At 41.0% G+C, this 18,218-nt stretch overlaps 1 protein-coding gene across 1 annotated transcript in view; it reads left to right on the forward strand.

Moving 5' to 3' along the window:
* The window catches only part of GPC6 (glypican 6), a 1,066,799-nt gene that overhangs the window by 1,035,948 nt on the left and 12,633 nt on the right, over positions 1-18,218 (forward strand). Inside the window, exon 7 of the mRNA XM_036458148.2 lies at positions 11,464-11,600. Within this exon, the coding sequence (XP_036314041.1) occupies positions 11,464-11,600 (137 nt within the window). The remainder of the gene's footprint in view (positions 1-11,463; positions 11,601-18,218) is intronic.

The following is an 18,218-nucleotide window of genomic DNA, read 5'->3' on the forward strand; positions in this document are numbered from 1 at the left end:
GTGTGAAAGAGGCAGCTGATCGATGATTCTCCCTCATAGATGTTTCTAACTCTCTATCCCTCTCTCTTCCTCTCTGTAAAATATCAATAACATATATTAAAAAAAAAAAAAGGAGAAGATACCCCAAATTAGAGTTGGACAGATCACGTAGTGAAAAACCAAAGGGAAGGTGCTGGAAACTATGTTTTCATGAGGATTGTAAAGACTGTGTAAGATCGGATTCATTCCACTTTTAGTTCAAGTCCCCTGGTTTCTTTCCAAGCCAAGATTACCTTTGAGAACCCAAGGCTCTTCCATCACACTGGTGTAAATTACACCTGGAATGACATTGGAGATGACAAGAGACTAGAATCCTAATTAGAGGACTGGAGGTGACCATCTGAGATTCCCCCTCACTCCGGGGATAATCAGGTCTTGGAAAGCACTTTTGTTGGAAAACCTGCAGAATTTGCCCATCTTCCTAACTCTCCAAAGGAAAGGCCAGAAGACAGTAGCTGGCAGATAATCAATCATTTATGCAATCTCACTTCCCTTAGCAGATAACAGCAATGCTGTTCAAGTATTTATTCATTCAACAAATATTTCCTAAGCACCTGGGACATGCACAGTACTGTTTACCAAGTCTCTGCTATGGAGAAGATACTCCCCAGGAGTCAGGGATGGGAGAAGCTGAAGACCAGAGCTGTGGCTAAAAGGGTTGGCTGCTGCACAGATGAAGTCATCCCACTGCTAGAAGAGGCCCTGATGCATTTTTTGTCTTTAATCCCTCTGGATAGAAATTACTAATTATCCTGCTTCTTAATTGTTCTCATGGCAGAGTCCAGAGACCACCCAAGAGTGACAATCAGCAAAGCCTTATTTGCTTGGGAGGGAATACGGTTTTTCTCAGAAAGGAAATTTCCTGACAAATTAATTTTAGCACTCCCCTCGTCCTTTGCTTACCCATGACTATCATATTTGCTCCCTGTCTGTTTAACCACTCTAGACAGGGAAGTGAGGAACACTTCAAGGGCAGTAACTGTGTCGCAGCCATATTTGTTTCCTCGGAGTGTAGCATAAAACCTGAATTATTAGAAGGCAAGTAAGACATGTTTAATGATGAACATGAGCAGCAAAAACCTTTTTTGTTTTTTAATTTAACTGTTGTATTGGATTTTTTTTTTAATCACAATGCACTTCCCTGTCTCCTTAAGTGAATTTCACTGAAAGTTTTGCTTGCTAAGTACTGATCCAAAATATATTGTATCAGCCCTAGCCAGTTTGGCTCAGTGCAAAGAGCCTCGGCCTGAGGACTGAAGAGTCCCAGTTTGATTCCAATCAAGGGCATGTACCCTGGTTTTGGGCACATCCCCAGTAGGGGGTGTGCAAGAGGCAGCTAATTGATGTTTCTCTCTCATGGATGTATCTGGCTCTCTATCCCTCTCCTTTCCTCTCTGTAAAATATCAATAAAATTATATATATATATATATATATATATATATATATATATATATATATATAGTATCAGTGCCTGCACTATAAACTAGTGAGCTCCAAAATGATCTTGTATCTCTAACTGCAAAATATCAGAATCATAGACACCAACTGTATTTGTACTATTTATGCACAAAGTATATATTAGCACTACTGATGTTACATTCTGTACCTTGTGAAAGTTACGCAAAATTAGGAATTTTTGAAGAATGAGATAAAGCAAAGAATCTTCATTATTTTTACTCTGTAGTGCCGCAGGCATATTGAGAGTAAGCGAACTACCTTGCCTGTCTTTGCATTGTTGTCCATTTGTGCTTGCACTGTTCAAAATGAAAGAAATCTAAACTTTCTTTGCCAAAGTCTATTTAAGTCACCCATCCATTTAATTACTTATTTAAAACTACATAATCTAATCCATAAATTCATTCCAGCATACATGAGCTGTGATGGGTTTCAGTACTCCAGGAGCAAGCTAATGAGGGATGAGGGAGATGGCACTGAGAGCCCCTTTCCACTCTGCAAGTTTTAGTCTTTCCACAGATAAGAGAGAAATAGCCATCACCATATGGGCTGATTAAGAGGCATATAAATCTGTAATAGATATTAGGAAATCTTCAATCCTTTTATATTTTTATATTTAACCTCCATATCTCCATAAGTAGGGTGCAAAGTCAGCTAAGAGAGATGGGAGGATCATACTTTTTCCTTATGATTTTCAGACTAATGAGGTATTTACAAATGACTGGGTCATGCTTGCCTCTCTCTTTGGGAGCCTGCTTACATTTTTGCCCTTGAGGAACAAAAAAGAGCCCTCAAATGAATAAGAAGGAAAAGGTTGTGGGGCCTGGGTGAATAGCAGTTCTTTTACCTTTTATTTGTTAACTTAGATTAAACTGAGCTGTGCTTTTCTATCTGAGAGCGGGTGTAGGAAATCTGGTCCCACAGCCCACCCTCTCTTCTGACAAAACACTGTTTGAAGGCACAACATCTCCTGTGAGCAGTTGTTAATGGAAACTGTCTCTTGGCAACTTGCTTTAGTAGCAGCTCAAGAAGCTTGAAGTTCAACATGTTTCACGATATTAATAAACACAAGGCTAAGAGCTGGCAGTCAAATCCTTGGGAGCTGAATCGTGCATCGACAAAAGGGCATCCGGATTTAGATTCACTTTTTCGTACCAGAACTCTCTAGTCTGATGAGGAGATTTCTTCTGGTCCATGGCTGAGGTTGCAAGTGGCAGGGCTTGGGGTCTGTGCCCTGTTGCTGTGGGCCTCCCACTGCCTACCAGTAAAAACTGCAGATGCCCAGTGACCAGCAAAGACAGCGCCCTTTTGGGGCAAAGTAATTTTTTCTAATGTGCTGTTGCTTGGGAGGCCCAGATGGTAAGATCAGCTTCTTCACTGTAGCTTTTGGCAAGAGTTCACTCAGACCTCCCTCAACTGAGACCCTTTCGGTCCAAGTTTAAGGGGAAATCGAACAAAACCTTCATTTGAGGGAACTGAAGGGAGTGTGTCTGCCTCACTGGTGGTAGCAGGAAAAGGATTTCCTTGTATTCAGTGCACTTCATCTATTTCCAATAAGATGACTTTCCAGAAAGTGAAATTAGTTATGTTCTGGCTTTCCAATGGCAAAACATAAATGTATTTCATAATTTAGCCAAAAAAATAGTAAGTAAAAATAGAAGTTCTGATGTTTTCATACTGAATCACATTGAATCATCTTGCACAGCCTCAGATATAAACACACATCTCCAACACCATCCCAACACATATGCTTTGGAGACCATGCTATAGGCAATGTCCCTATAAAGCCTAGTGGTTAAGAGTAATGGTTCTGAAGTCTATGTTTGATTTTGAATCTCATCTACATCATTTACTAGATGCATGGCAAGTTTTTTGTTTTTTTTTTTTACCTCTCTAAACTTCTAATTTATCAGTTGCAAAGACAGCATAATGTACTACATCAATACACAACGTTTCGAAGATTGAATATGAGTGCATTACAATAGACAAATGAAAAGATGCTAAATATCACTAATCATCATAGGAGGAAACCAAGATGGCAGCATAGGTAAACACCTAACTGCAACCTCACACAACAGTTTCAATAAAATACAACTAAAATACAAAATGGACATTACCCAGAACTACGGGAAAGTCGACTGACTGGAAATTCTACAATGAGAAGGAAAGAGAAAACCAGAAGGGAAATCATAGAAATTCAAATTAAAACCAGAATATATCACCTCCCTCCTGTCAGAATGAGTACCATCAATAAATCAAGTTTGGCCAGGGTTGCTCAGGGGTTGAATATTGGCCCATGAACCAGGAAGTCACCAGGTTTGATTCATGATCAGGCACATGCATGAGTTGTGGACTCAATCCCCAGTTAGGGGGTGTGTAGGAGGCAGCTGATTGATATTTCTCTTTCATCAATGTTCCTATCTCTCTATCCCTCTCCCTTCCTCTCTCTAAAATAATAAAAATATATTTTAAATAAATAAATAAATACGAAGTGTTGGCAGCGATGTGGAAAAAAAGGGGCACTCTCCTGCACTGTTGGTGGGAATGCAGATTGGTGCAGCCAGTATGGAAAAGGTTCCTCAAAAACTTAAAAATAGAACTACCTTACAACTCATCAATCCCACTTCTGAGTATTTATTCAAAGAAATCCAAAACATATGCATCTAATAAGATATATGCATCCCTTTGTTCATTGCAGCATTATTTACAATAGCCAAGATATAGAAACAACCCAAGTGTCCATAAAAAGACGAATGGATAAAGATGTAATATATTTATAAAATGGAATAGTATTCAATCGTAAAAAAGAATGAAATCTTACCATCGCAATGGCATGGATGGACTTAGTGGGTATTATGCTCAGTGAAATAGGTCAGACAGAGAAAGATAAATATCCTCTGATTTCACTTATATGTGAGATCTAAAAAGTAAAGAAAACAAAACAGAAATAAACTTGTAGATACAGAGAACTGATGGTCACCAGATGGCAGGGGGCTTGGGAGGATGGGTATAAAAAGTGAAAAGGGTTAAGAAGTACAAATTGTCGATTATAAAATAGTCACAGGGGTGTAAAGTACAGCATAGGGAATAGAGTCAATAATATTGTAATAACCATGTATGGTGTCAGATAGGTACTAGACTTATCAGGGTGATTCCTTCATAAGGTATGTAAATGTCTAATCACCACTGTACACCTGAAACTAATACAATAATTTAGCTTTTATATTATGTCAACTCTAATTGATAAATTAAATTTTAAGAAATGAATCTGAGTGCAGTATCTCAACGAAAGCTCACAGTTAACCCCAATGACTTTGAGTCAATTACTGACCTGGGCTGAACATAGCAAAGCTCTTAAAGCGCTATGTGCCCTCACAACAAGTTTTCATTATTTTTAACTTTTTCAAAAAATACTAAAACTTTCCCCTCAAGTTTTCATTATTTTTAACTTTTTCAAAAAATACTAAAATGAACATTCATATACCTACAGTATAGACTCAGTAATGGTTGACATTTTTGTTATTTTCAAGTAAGTTATTTTCAAACAAAGCACTTTATCCCTAAATATCTCAGCATGAATTTCCTAAAAGCAAGCACAATCTGTCTCTTATTGCAACCACAACACCATGATTGCACATAAGAATGTGAACAGAGCCAAAACTGGTTTGGCTCATTGGAAAGAGCGTAGGCCTGTGGATTGAAGGGTACCAGGTTCGATTCCGGTCAAGGAAATGTACCTTGGTTGCGGGCACATCTCTGGTAGGGGGTGTACAGGAGGCAGCTGGATGATGTCTCTCATCGGTGTTTCTAGCTCTCTATCCCTCTCCCTTCCTCTCTGTAAAAAAATCAATAAAATATATTTTTTTAGAAAGAATGTTAACAATAATTCATTAATCATCTACTGTCTACTTATGTAAAAAATTTCCCAGTACCTCAAAACTCTGTCTTATAGCTGGATACTGTCTCCAAATCCCAGATTCAGTTAATTAGCATTTGTTTGCTATGCTTTTAGAGTCTCTTTTCATTTATAACGGTCTTTATTCCTTTTTTCCTTTTTTTTTTTTTTTTTTTTTTGAAGAGTGCAGGCCAGTCATCTTACATAAAACAAGTCTCTCACCTTTGTGCCTCTATCTCCAGTATTTCCTATAAATAGGAAGTTGTTAAGTCAGTAACTTGATAAGATTCAGGTTAAATATTTGAGACAAGATTACTTTTTAAATGAAGTTGTCAGAAAACAGTATTTGGACAGTTCTTTCTGTTTTTTGTTTTTGCCAATCCCTTTGTTTTTTAGCAATCACTCCACCCTGCCAGTATCTTGCCTCTTTTGTCTAATTTTACAATTCTATAGGAGTGGGGACGAAGATGGTACCACTGTCTGCCTGGATTCAAGTACTCAGGACCCTCTCACAGACCTTAAACTAAAAATGTATGTCTCTACTGAAACTGTCAGAAATTAGAATTAACTCCAGATAAATTCTAAAAGCAGGCTCATGTTTTCCCTGTGGACCCCAACAGTACTTTGGGGGATTAGAGTCCGAAGGCTTAACAAATCGTTTAACTTTCATAATTTTGCAATAGCATAAATGAAAAATATTTAAGATTCAGGTGTCACTAATATTACAGTATTTAGTAATAGAGTATAAAATAGTGGAAAATGGTAAATATAATTTGCAAGTTTTGGAGAAAATTAATTTGTCCTTCAACAAGTTTTGGAGAAAATTAATTTGTCCTTCAATGGCTCATTTGGGAAACAAGACAAAAGACATTGTAAATCTCATATTTGATTTTAGGTCTTTGTTCCCATCAGATTTGCATTATTAATGAAATTTGACTTGCCATTATTGTCAATAAGATATTTGTACTAAGCGTGCTTGTTAACTGTAAAGCTTAGCTCACTATTGTATGCACATAGTTTCCAGAAAATAAACAAAAACCAACCCAGATCTGAAACTACAGCAAAGTAGTCCCACATATTGCTCAGAAATAAAAACAATAGAAAGTATTTCTAAACAATGTAAGACTTGAAAAACTTTTTTTTAATTTCTTTATTGAATAAGGTATTACATATGTGTCCTCATCCCTCCATTAACCCCACCACCACCACCCCCACTCATGTCCTCACCCCCCTAGTGTTTGTGCCCATTGGTTAGGCTTATATGCATGCATACAAGTCCTTTGGTTGATCTCTCCTCCTTGCCCCCACCCTCCCCCACCTTCCCTCTGAGGTTTGACAGTCTGATCGATGCTTCTCTGTCTCTGGATCTGTCTTTTGAAAATGAAAAGGAAACTGCAGTCGTTCAGATGTTCTTTAGAATCAAAGGCATGATCCTCTCCAGGGGTGAACAGTGTCCATTTTTCCCAGGTGTCTGCATCACCCTTCCAGTCGGAAAGAATTGGCCAATGTTTCTGTGCAGAATGTGAAAAAGGCATTTACATCTCCCACTGCTCCTTTGCTGTTATCTCCTTCGATTGCACACTGAACATGCCGGGGTGCACACAGCCTGCTCATGCATGACCTGTGCTGTGTGGGGACTCATCAGAGAGAATCCACATCCTCACTTAGCTGCATGGCTCCTCTCATCCCCTTGGAGACAAGAGCGCACTTTGTGTGACCCCCAAACATTTTGTCTAAGCAATATTGTCTGTGACCTGGTAATAGAGTGAGACAATTAAATCCATTTTCTCAATCGACATTTATTAAGCACCTACTGTGTGCAGAAACCTGTGTGACCAACTTGCTCTGGTTTGCCCAGGGCTTTCCAATTTTAGCACTGAAAAATTCAGAGTCCTGTAATCCCTCATGTCCTGGGCAAACTGAGATGATTGGTCACCTGACCCATCCTCAGACAAATTAGAGCTTTATCTTTGCATCAAGAAGCATGTGATTGAAGAGCAAATAAGAAAAGGTACAATTATAAGTTTGAGGTGACCCGTACTTGGAATCATGAACAGGCCACTGAGGAACACACCGTTGAATCTAATATAACTTGGGGACAGAGCACACCTTGGAAGAAACAATGCTTAAATTTAGTTAAAGAATGATTAGCATAACACACACACACACACACACACACACACACACACACACATTTAAATTTTGAAAATATTAAAAGAGGAGATACCTGTGGAACATAATGTAATTTTATTCTTTCTCTGTGTCAAAAAAACAAAACAAAAACATATTTGGTTCATATTCTCTCAGCATAAAGGTGGTAACTTTGTTATGAAATAATCAGAAAATGGGTGCTTATTCCTGCTATCCTTTCTAAAGGAGCAGAAAAAGCCTTACATATTTCGGTCCTGAGGCTGGGGAAAGTTTCCTGAATGAGTTATGAAGAGGCAACACCTGACTCTTTCTCTGGGGTTTGTGTTTGTGAACACTGACAATGAGTAGCCTGGAGGTGGGAGCCCAGATTGGAGGTAAAAGACACCAAAGCTGAGAATTTTTATTTCTGACAAACTTAATTTTGAAAACAATTCAAACTTACCAAAAAAATGCATTTCAAAAAATTATATAGCTTCATCTACGTTCACTATTCATTTAAAATTTGCCACATTTGACCTTAACTGGTTTGGTTCAGTGGATAGAGCGTTGGCCTGTGGACTCAAGGGTCTCAGGTTTGATTCCAGTCAAGGGCATGTATGTTGGTTGTGGGCACATCCTCAGTAGGGGTGTGCAGGAGGCAGTAGGGGTGGGCAGGAGGCAGTTGATCGATGTTTCTCTCTCATCAATATTTTTAACTCTCTAACCACTCCCTTCCTTTCTATAAAAAAATCAATAAAATATATACTTTTAAATTTTTAAATTTGTTTTCTCTGTTTCTTCATGCATCTCTATATTGATTATTAGATGATGATGATGATTAAGGTATCCTAGAGTAAGTTTTGGAAATTATAACAGTTATAACTCTTTTGTTCTAAATACTTTAGCATGCATCTCCTATGAAGATAATATTCTTCTATATCACCAGAATACAATTTCATATTCAGGAAATTTAACATGAATACAACATTCTATTGATATGGAGCTGTTATTCAAATTTTGCCACCTATTCAATAATGTCCTTGATGGATATTATTTTCCAATTTAGCATCCAATCCACAGCTGGGTACTACACTTAGGTGCCATATCTCTTATTCTTCTTAATCTGGAAAAAACTCTCAGCCTTTCTTTGTCTTTTGTGACTGATGTTTTGACTAGTACAAGGCAGTTGTTTTTGCAAAAAGTCTCTAGCTTTGTGTCTGTCTCATGTGTCCTCATAATTGGATTCAGTTTATGAATTTTAGCTGCAGAAATGATGTGCCCTTCTTGTCACATCGCATCAGGAGGTACACGACATCAATTTGTCCTGATACTTTGATCACTTTGATCACTTGGGGACCTGCCAATTTCTTGCCCTGTAAATTGGCCAGTTTTCCCTCTGTAATAATACATCATCTGGGGGGGACTGTACTTCAGGATTGTGTAAATATCCTGCTCTCCATCAGACCTTTTACTCAACATTTTTCATATTTGTCCTGGTTTGCTAGGGCTCCTGCAGCAAAGTATCACCAAGTGGGTGGCTTATGACAACAGAATTGAATGTCTCACAGTCTCAAGGCTGGAGGTCTGGGAGCCCAGTGTCAGCAGGGCTGGTTTTCTCTGAGGCTGGGAGGGGGAGTCTGCCCCAGGCCTCTCCCCAGCATCTAGGACTTTTCTGGAAGTCCTCCGAATTCCTTTACTTGTAGATGCATCACCCCAGCTCTGCCTTCATCTTTATGTGATCTTCCCCTTGTGTGTCTCAGTCTTTGTATTCAAATTTTCCCTTTTACAAGGACAAATTCACATTAGATCAGGGCCCACCCTCAAGATCCCCTTTTAACTCCATCATCTTTGACAACCCTATTTCATAATAGGGTTATGGTCGCAGGTACTGGTGGTTCTGACTCCTGCACCTTTTGCAGGGGACACAATTCATTGATGATATTTGCTGAGATCTGGTAGTACCATGGTGGGTGCGGAATGGTGATTTTTCTAACTAGCTTTCTTTCAACATTTATCAGTTGATATTTGAGAAGTTGGATTTTTTTGTAATTGAGAAACAGAATGTATATCCATCTATGTGCCATCTATCAAGGAATGACACTTATCTTTAAAACTAAAAGAAATAAAAATGAATAACAACATACACACACATCTGTGCCTAGAGAAGTGAGCAGAAAAGGACAGGCTCTTATTACAAACTTTCTTACTGCCAGGATGGCAAGCCAGGAGAGTCTGTGGGCCAAGGTCACAGGAACGAATGTGGGGGGTGGGGAGGAGGAGGGAGACTCAGAGTGCAGGTTTTAGGACCTCCTAAACACTTCTGGTATGTAAGTTATTCTTGGAATGTCATTACTTGTGAATTGTTCTTCACACTCTAAAGCAAAGGTAGCACTCCACTATTCAAAGAGAGGTACCAGTTTCTCTGATTCAGCATTCCCTTCATCTTTAGCACTTCATGGGTGAGCAGATGCATCCCAGGACCGAAGCCCCTTGTCATCATCAGGACCACAGTGAAGCAGGAGCCAAGAACTGTCATTCTAGAACTACTGAGAAACATGACCGGAGCCAAAATCAATTGTCAGAGTCTTTTTTGTCTTTGTGTTCACTCTTAAACCTGACAAAAGATCTTTGGAAATTTTTTTCTCAAGTCTGTACTCCATCCACAGTAAACACAGAATACTTTGTGCCCAAAGACTATTGATCTCAAATGTACACCACCACCATTAAGTCTCAGTGGTTCTCCCTTCCGAGGTCATATATAGATTTGCTAGGAATGTCAAAGCAAAGTACCACAGACTGGATGGCTTCAACCCACAGAAAGTTATTGTCTCACAGTTCAGGAAGTTAGAAGTTCAAAATCAAGGTGTCAGCGGGATTGGTTCCTTCTGAGGAAAGGGTCTTTCCCAGGCCTTTCCCTGGGCTTGTAGGTTGAGGTCTCTTCCCTATGCTCCCTTTGTGCATATCTGTGTCCAGATTTCCCCTTTTTGTAAGAACACCAGTCCTACTGGATTGGAGCACCCAAATGACCTCATTTTAAACTTCTTTGCCTCTATAAAGACCATCTCTCCAAATAAGATCACATTCTGAGGATCTGGGGGCTGGGACTTTAGCATATGAACGTGGGGGACATAATTCAACCTATAGCAGATGCATTTCAAATGTATAAACACTTTCCCCATGTTCATGTAAGTAGAGCAGGAAATCAAGGTTGTGACTGCATGATCCTAGGTGTTAATTATGGAACTGAAATGGGACTGAATTTCTTGCCTACTCTATCCCAGGAGCACAGTCAATGTGGAGCCTGAAAACACTAAAGATGGTGTGACTAAGCTTCTCCGGGCCACCCATCCACAGGGCTGTGGATGATACACTTGCCTGTGTTTGGAATAACTTTTTTCTCTTTGGCAATAGAGATTTTTTAATGGGTTGCTGCCCACCAAGTGTGTGCTATATGGACCTGTCAATTAGTCAGGAGCAGAGGTTACAGCAGCTGAATTAGTGACAGTATGTATTTCTTGCAGAAACAAGTAGACCATTGGGAAAGATGTTTCATCTCTTGGTGCATTTATCTGACATCCAGGCAGATGAATTCTAAAGAATGTATTTGGGTGTTTGCAGTAAGGCACACTTACTTCTCCCCTTTGAAGAGGGACCTGGAGCCAGTTGAGATGCTTCTTAAGTTTTTAACTCAAAGGATAGAGGGGAAATAAAAGGTGGAAAACAAAAAGCAGATTACATAGAGCTCTCTGCCAGAAGCTAGAGGAAGACTGAGGGAGGAGGGAAGGAGGCTTTCCTGGGCAACAAATCCTGTCTCTCTCTTAAAACCTACAGTTTGTACTGGTTCTATCGCACATTCTCTCACCCACCCCTACGTTATGCCTTGTGTAGAGATGGACAGCACCTGGGGAGAATGGTCACTGTCTTCCCTTGCTTTCTTGATCAGGTCACAGACATAAAAGAGAAGCTGAAGCTCTCTAAAAAGGTCTGGTCGGCGTTGCCCTACACCATCTGCAAGGATGAGAGCGTGACCGCGGGCACGTCCAACGAAGAGGAATGCTGGAACGGGCACAGCAAAGCCAGGTGAGGGGCGGCTCGCTGTTCTTGCGGACGGGGCTCTGTGCATCCGGCTCCGGAAGGCACTCCTGGCACAGCTCCGCAGACCTGTTTATGCAGAAAGCAACGGAGGGTGGAGGGGACAAGTCGTCACTTAGCTGCAGCTGTTCAGAGTGACAGGTTTGATGGGCACCTGGGAGCACTTACTCTCAAGGTGCCATTAAGCGTGGAATCCTTGTTCTGAGCGCCGTGCCTCTGGATGAGGATGGAGGCCTGGTGACAGATGCCAGGTTACGGATATCCTGAGATCACGATGAGCCTTTTATGTTCACTTAATGACTTTAAGGCAAGGGAGCTATTTTTATCCGCAGTTAAATTTGCACAGCTTGCTGGTGTGCTGTGTGTGTGTGTGTGTGTGTGTGTGTGTGTGTGTGTGTGTGTTTTAATCACAAGTTAAACAGGAAGTGAAAATTCAACTGTAATTTTTTCACCCTTGAAGATAAAACGTGTCTTGAAGTGCTCATTGAAAGGGAAGGGGAAATAACATGACTGAGGGACAAGCAGGAGAGCACTCACATAGGTCCCGTGCCTGGGAAGTCCCACTAAAGCCCCCTGATGAGAGATGGTTCTGTTGTCACCCCAATGCTATCGCCACTTGATATGAAATCTCTCCATTTCTTGGTTCAGCCCAGGAATGGACTTGGCCAGAGTTGTCATAGGGTGGAGAAGTTGGATGGGGGAACTGGCTGGCTGGGGGTTGGCAAGCAGGTCAGGACACCAAGAGAGGGATCTGCCCGAACCCTCCCCAGTGGGGATGCAGGTGGTAGAGCAGCTGGTAAATTGGCCTTCAGGAACCTTTGGGGATTGACCAGCAGGTGGAGAAGCTAAGAGGGGTGTCTGTTCTGGAGACTTATTGGGCAGTTTGGGCCATATGAAGCAACTGTGATCAAAAGGCAGCAAGAAGACACATGGATGTTAACTTCAGAAGAAAGTACAGAAGGTAAGCAGGCATTCAGTGAGATGCTCATTAGGTGTTTTTCTTACACTGTCGAGTTGTGGTTTTTAGCATCTATTGGCGGTCATATCATTAGCTTGCTGGGGAAACCTTGGCAAAGCGAAGACTAGACAGCTATGGAAAAAAGCTATATTTCAAGTAGCTCCAAAATATCAATATGCAAACTTTAGATCATGAGGTACAGAAAGATATTCACGATATCAACAACATGCTCTTCAAAAATGCCTAGTAATTTACCAGTGTCTGGCCTTTTAGGACAAAGACCATTGGCCAGCAAATGCAGCCGTGATCTAACAGCCTCTAATGTTCTTTTCCTGACGACTGAACAGAAAGACATTGTGAAGGATGACCAGATGGCCTAAAGGATAAAGTGGCTGACTTTCTGAGCTGCTGTTTCCCATCTGTGTTTACCTTTCAGTCTTGGCAAAAATGAAGGCTGTGTTTTGAACCACATACCCATGGATGGTTACACAGGTTGCTTCAAACTTTGAAGATAGCAAGTAAAAAGTGGCTGCAGTGTGGACTGGGGAGGGGATTACATGTCATCAAGAAAATGAATGGGGAAGGTAAAGATCATTGAAGTTAGAGCTAGAGGTGACTGGGATGGTTCAGCCAAGTTCCTCATTTTGTCCATTAGCATCACAGACAGGGTAAAGGATTAGTCCAAGATGACCCAACTAACAAGAGTGACAGCTGAAATCTCCCAAACCCTGGCCCAATATTCTTTTCACTTTTATATCCTGCCTGTAAAACACAACTCTCCCCAGATTAGGAGAACAAATGAAACAGATTCTTAGCTCTAAAAAAGATTTAGTGAATCTGCCCTGGCCAGGGTGGCTCAGTTGGTTGAGCATCATCCCATGCACCAGGAGATTGCAGGTTTGATTCCCAGTCAGTACCTGAGTTATGGGTTAAATCCCATTGCCCGGAGGGGGATGGGGGGAGAGAGGGAGAGCAGGAGATAGCCCATGTCATTGGTGTTTCTATCTATCTCTCTCATTTCCTCTCTCTATATATAATATCAATAAAAACATATTATATATTTAAAAAATATTTAATGAACCTACATTGATTCATTAAGTCAATCATTCAATCTGAAGTATCTTTAAGCACTACTTCTGTCCAGATATCATGCACGGCTCTGTGGATTAAATGCTAAGACATGGCAATGTGGTCTGTCAACATATGAAAAGGCACAGTGGATTTTGGAACTTCCATACTGTGGGACTGTAGGCTTAGGAAAGGACCACATAGGTGGTCCTGGAACAGTGCCTGGAACAGTACTCAGAGACCAGATTTTAATTTTGTCCTGAGGACCATGGGAAGCCATTGCAGGACTTGATGCAGGTGAGAGAACTCATCAAACTTAATGCAATAAAATCATTTGCAAAAATATGCCAGAATGCAACCCAGTATATTTTTTAAAAGATGAAGCTGTCAAATATTTGTGACTTGAATTATAATAATTTTATTGTTTCTTTTAGTTCCTTTTTTTAAAAATTTTCTACTGGCATATTATAACTTTATATTTAATAGCATAATAAGTAGATAACCAATAAAGACTTGTTGAATTAAATTTAATTGAAAGTTTTTCTTATTCAAATATTAATTGCTCTGGAGACTTTTTCACTTAAAGAAATTTAACTGAAATTTTGTAAGTTGAAAAATCTATTTTTAAAGCAGATAATGACCGATTTTTTTCCTACTTTTGAAGTATAGATTTTTCTATGACAGACATTTAAGAATGCTTGTTTTAAAAAAAGAAGAAGAAAGAAAGGTTATTCTTATCATCCATCTGAAATAAAAGAACCAGAACTTAAAAAAAAAATCCATTGACAGGTGTTAATGGAAATGGAACAGCAATGCTTATTAGCATCGATAGAGATTGTCACAGTCTGGAGTTGCAACACTCGAGCCTATAGGAAGAAACCACTGATAACCCAGACATATTCCCTCTCTTTATGTTTTATTGACTCCTTCAGCCACATTCTTCAGTCACATCCACTCCTGCCACCCTTTTATTGATCTAGGTATTTAGTCAGGCCTGTCTTCCATCACCCGTATTCCTCCTGATTATTTTCTGAATGCTACTCCATAGCTCTTTACCACGCTTCCTTGATTCAGAAACATACCTATTTCACATTTGACATTTCTGAAATCAAAATTACTCCTATGGTGGATATGTCCATTTACCTCAGTGATTATTTTATTTTTCCAAATAGCTATTATTAAATGAATGGCATCTGTTGAAATTAATGACTTGAAATAGAGAGAACAGGAGACACATACATGTGGCTGCTATAGCAGCCACAGGGTGAAATCTGCTGTGTTGAGCTAATGGTCAAGGGTGCGTGAGTACTGGCTCCCCTAGAATATTGACCCACCTTTGTACCCTGCCCCCACCTTCATCCATCCCCGGGAGATCTCACTCTGCTTTAATAGCTAAACTAGTCTGGAAACAGGAGGTAGAACATGAGGAGGAGACTGTGGCCTTTGATGGGAGGAAATTGGCAGGTGGCCGTGACCCTGTCAACATTCAAATCTTTATTCTGATAATACCAGGTCATCAAGAGGACCCTGTCCCTGCTTTCCTTTCCAGCCTTGTGGCATAATTAAAAAACCAATGTAGTAATGTCCATAAAAATAGGTTGCAAACTTTAAAACAATGCTTCTCAAACATTGATATGCAGGCTAAATTCTTGGGCATCTTGTTAAAAATGAAGATTCTGATTCAAGAAGTCTGGAGGAGGCCTGAGATTCTGCATTTCCAACAAGCTTCCAGAATATGCAATTGCTGCTGGCTTCTGGACTGCAATTTGAGTAGCAAGACTCTGAGGCCAAGTTAGCTAGATTTAGCACATAAAAACACCAGGCGCCAAATGGAACACGCTTACACTAAAAAGCAGATTCCTTGTTTACCTGGGATTCAGACTTAACTGGTAGGCCTGTATTTTATCTGGCAATTGCCTTTTAAGCTCCTATTAGCATGTCAGAAATTTCCTTTTTATTCCTCAGATGGTATATTGCAGCATGTTGTTTTTTCTTTGTCTTCATGGAAACCCTTGATATTCTCTTTAATGGGATGCCCTCATGGGCCATGATGGGCACTTTGAATCCCTGCTAGAACTTGATACAATTAGTGGCTTAGTCAGATCAAGCCACGGTAACAAAAATACTACAGACTGGATAGCTGGAACAAATTTAGTTCTCATAGGCTAGAAGTCCATGATCAAGGTGCCACAGGATTGTGTTCCGGGGAGAGCTCTTTTCTTAGCCTGTACCTCAACATGACAGAAAGAGAGAGGGTCTCTGATCTCTTCTTTTTCTAAGAGCACTGATTGCATTATGGGGGCTCTACCCTACAACCTTCTCTAAACCTAAACCTCCCAAAGGTCCCACCTCCAAATACTAGCACATTCGGGACTGAGGCTACAGCATGTGGTTCTGGGAGAGGGAAGGCAAAAAAAAAAAAAAAAAAAAAAAATGTAGTCCACAATACTTAGTACAAAAATTACATCCTGCTGAATCCAGTTCGGCTCAATGGATAGAGCATCAGTCTGCGGATTGAAAGGTCCCAGGATCTATTCCAGTAAAGGGCATGTACCTTGGTTGTGAGCACATCCCCAGTAGGGGGTGTGCAGGAGGCAGCTGGTCGATGTTTCTCTCTCATCGGTGTTTCTGGCTCTCTATCCCTCTCCCTTCCTCTCTGTAAAAAATCAATAAAATAGAAAAAGAAAAAGAAAAAGAATTACATCCTACTTTATCAGAATAGCTAAGAAATGGTTTTCCTTAGAACTCATGGTAACAGCTATCACCCAAGCAAGGTAGCCTAGCAGGCATGTGCAAGGGCCAGCAAGAGAGTCAACCTGGGACGCATGTGCAGGGACCAGCAAGAGAGTCAGCTTAGGGTGCAACACTCTAGGCTGAAACAGGAGAAGCCATGGGAGCACTCTGATTCAACTTAGACAAATAGGAATTGAAAGGAGGCTAGTAAGTGAGGGAAGAAAATCGATAATAATCTAGAAGGCCAAAGGGAAGAAATTAAAGAGTTTTGGTGCAGGTTACAAATCTAGGCTTCCCAGAGTTCCCAGGGTAAACCTGGAGACCCGGGGAGGCTGCTTGCCGTCATCCTTCATCTCTGGCAAGGGTGTTCCGGGCAGCCGGGTAGCCAGAATGAGCCATCTGTACAAAAGCTAGAGAAGAAGGATGAGATGGGAGGCAAGAAAGCACAGCTCCGAAGGAAATAAACCTTTTATGTGGTTAGCACACGCGGCTCAGAACTTTCCCAGGCAACAGAAGAAAAAATAAAGCCCTTGTGTTCATATAAAGCTCTTCCTTTTTGCTCTTATATCTGTATCTTCCTTGAGGGTTGTTTTCTTTTCAGGGGATTCTTTCTGTACTCTCAGAGGAGTTAAAAGGGAAGGGGGAACGAGAGAGGGTGGGATGAGGCAGGGAGAACCCAAAAGGAAACCAATCTGAGAGGCAAGTCCCAATAGCATGTAGATCTCACGATGGAACATACATATTACTGAGTCTTCAGGGGTCTCGACTCATTTTCAGACTCCTCTCTCTCCTCATAACATTGGCAAGACTACTTTCCACTTCTGCTCCCTGGAAGCCACTGTTTCAGCTGCCACTGTATCTTTCCTTTAAAATGCCTTCTGGGAGGAGGGGGTTGAGGTGCTAGATGAGGAAAGAAGTTTAGTGGGATCCTTTGGAAACAGAGCTTTTGCAGAGAGCCTCTCCTGTCTTTTAAGACCCGTGACCCTCATAGAAGCAAGTGCCATCCCAAGGAAATCCTACCTGAGGCCAGGAAGTGAATACAATAAATTGTAAGAAATAGGAAAAAAATTTAAAAATCTAGAAAATAGATCAGTTGCTGTCACAAGCCACTGAGTGGATTGACTAAGCAAAGAAAATAGCAAGTCATAATGGGTACGTTTGAGCAGATGGAAGAGGGACGAAATGATGCATGGGAATGAGAGATCTGTCAGAGGCAGTGGCTTGGCAGATCTGGCAGGACAATATTATCTTAGTCTGATTGAAATCTATGTCCCAGAGCACTCTAGCTGCATGGGAAAGACTGTAAAACGTCCCCAGCATACCCAACTGGATACACCTCAGGATGCTGGGAAATCAGTCTGCACAGAGAACTGGCAAGGGGAGCCCCCAGGAAGGCTGACCCTCCAGGAAGGTGGGCAGAGACCCTGTGTGCACCTCCTGCAAGTGGTGAGAAATGGCTGCAAATAGGAGGGAAGAAGCATGCTGCTGTCAACAACTCGCAGCCTGGAAACCTGACTCGTGGTCTTCTTTGCTATCTGCACTGTAGTTTGCTGACTCCAGCTCTACCAAGAAAGGATGGGTTTGGGGATCACCCACCAATGAGTTAAGAGCCCGAGTCAAAGAATTTAGCTTCCGCTCCCTGCTGCAGCCAATGAGTTGTGTGTCCTCCAGGAGTTCCCAGACCGTTTCCTGCCACACGTTCTCCAGCTGGAGGGAAGCCACAGACATTGGGCCTCGGCGTGAATTTACACATGCAAACTCCAAAGTCTGCTGCTGTCAGCCAGTGCTAAGAAATGTGCTTGGCATTTCAGGAAGCTGTGTTAACAACTTAGTTGTCATAAGAATGC

The sequence above is a fragment of the Pipistrellus kuhlii genome, unplaced genomic scaffold (genome assembly GCF_014108245.1).
Source record: "Pipistrellus kuhlii isolate mPipKuh1 unplaced genomic scaffold, mPipKuh1.p scaffold_m20_p_3, whole genome shotgun sequence".
Lineage (NCBI taxonomy): Eukaryota > Metazoa > Chordata > Mammalia > Chiroptera > Vespertilionidae > Pipistrellus > Pipistrellus kuhlii.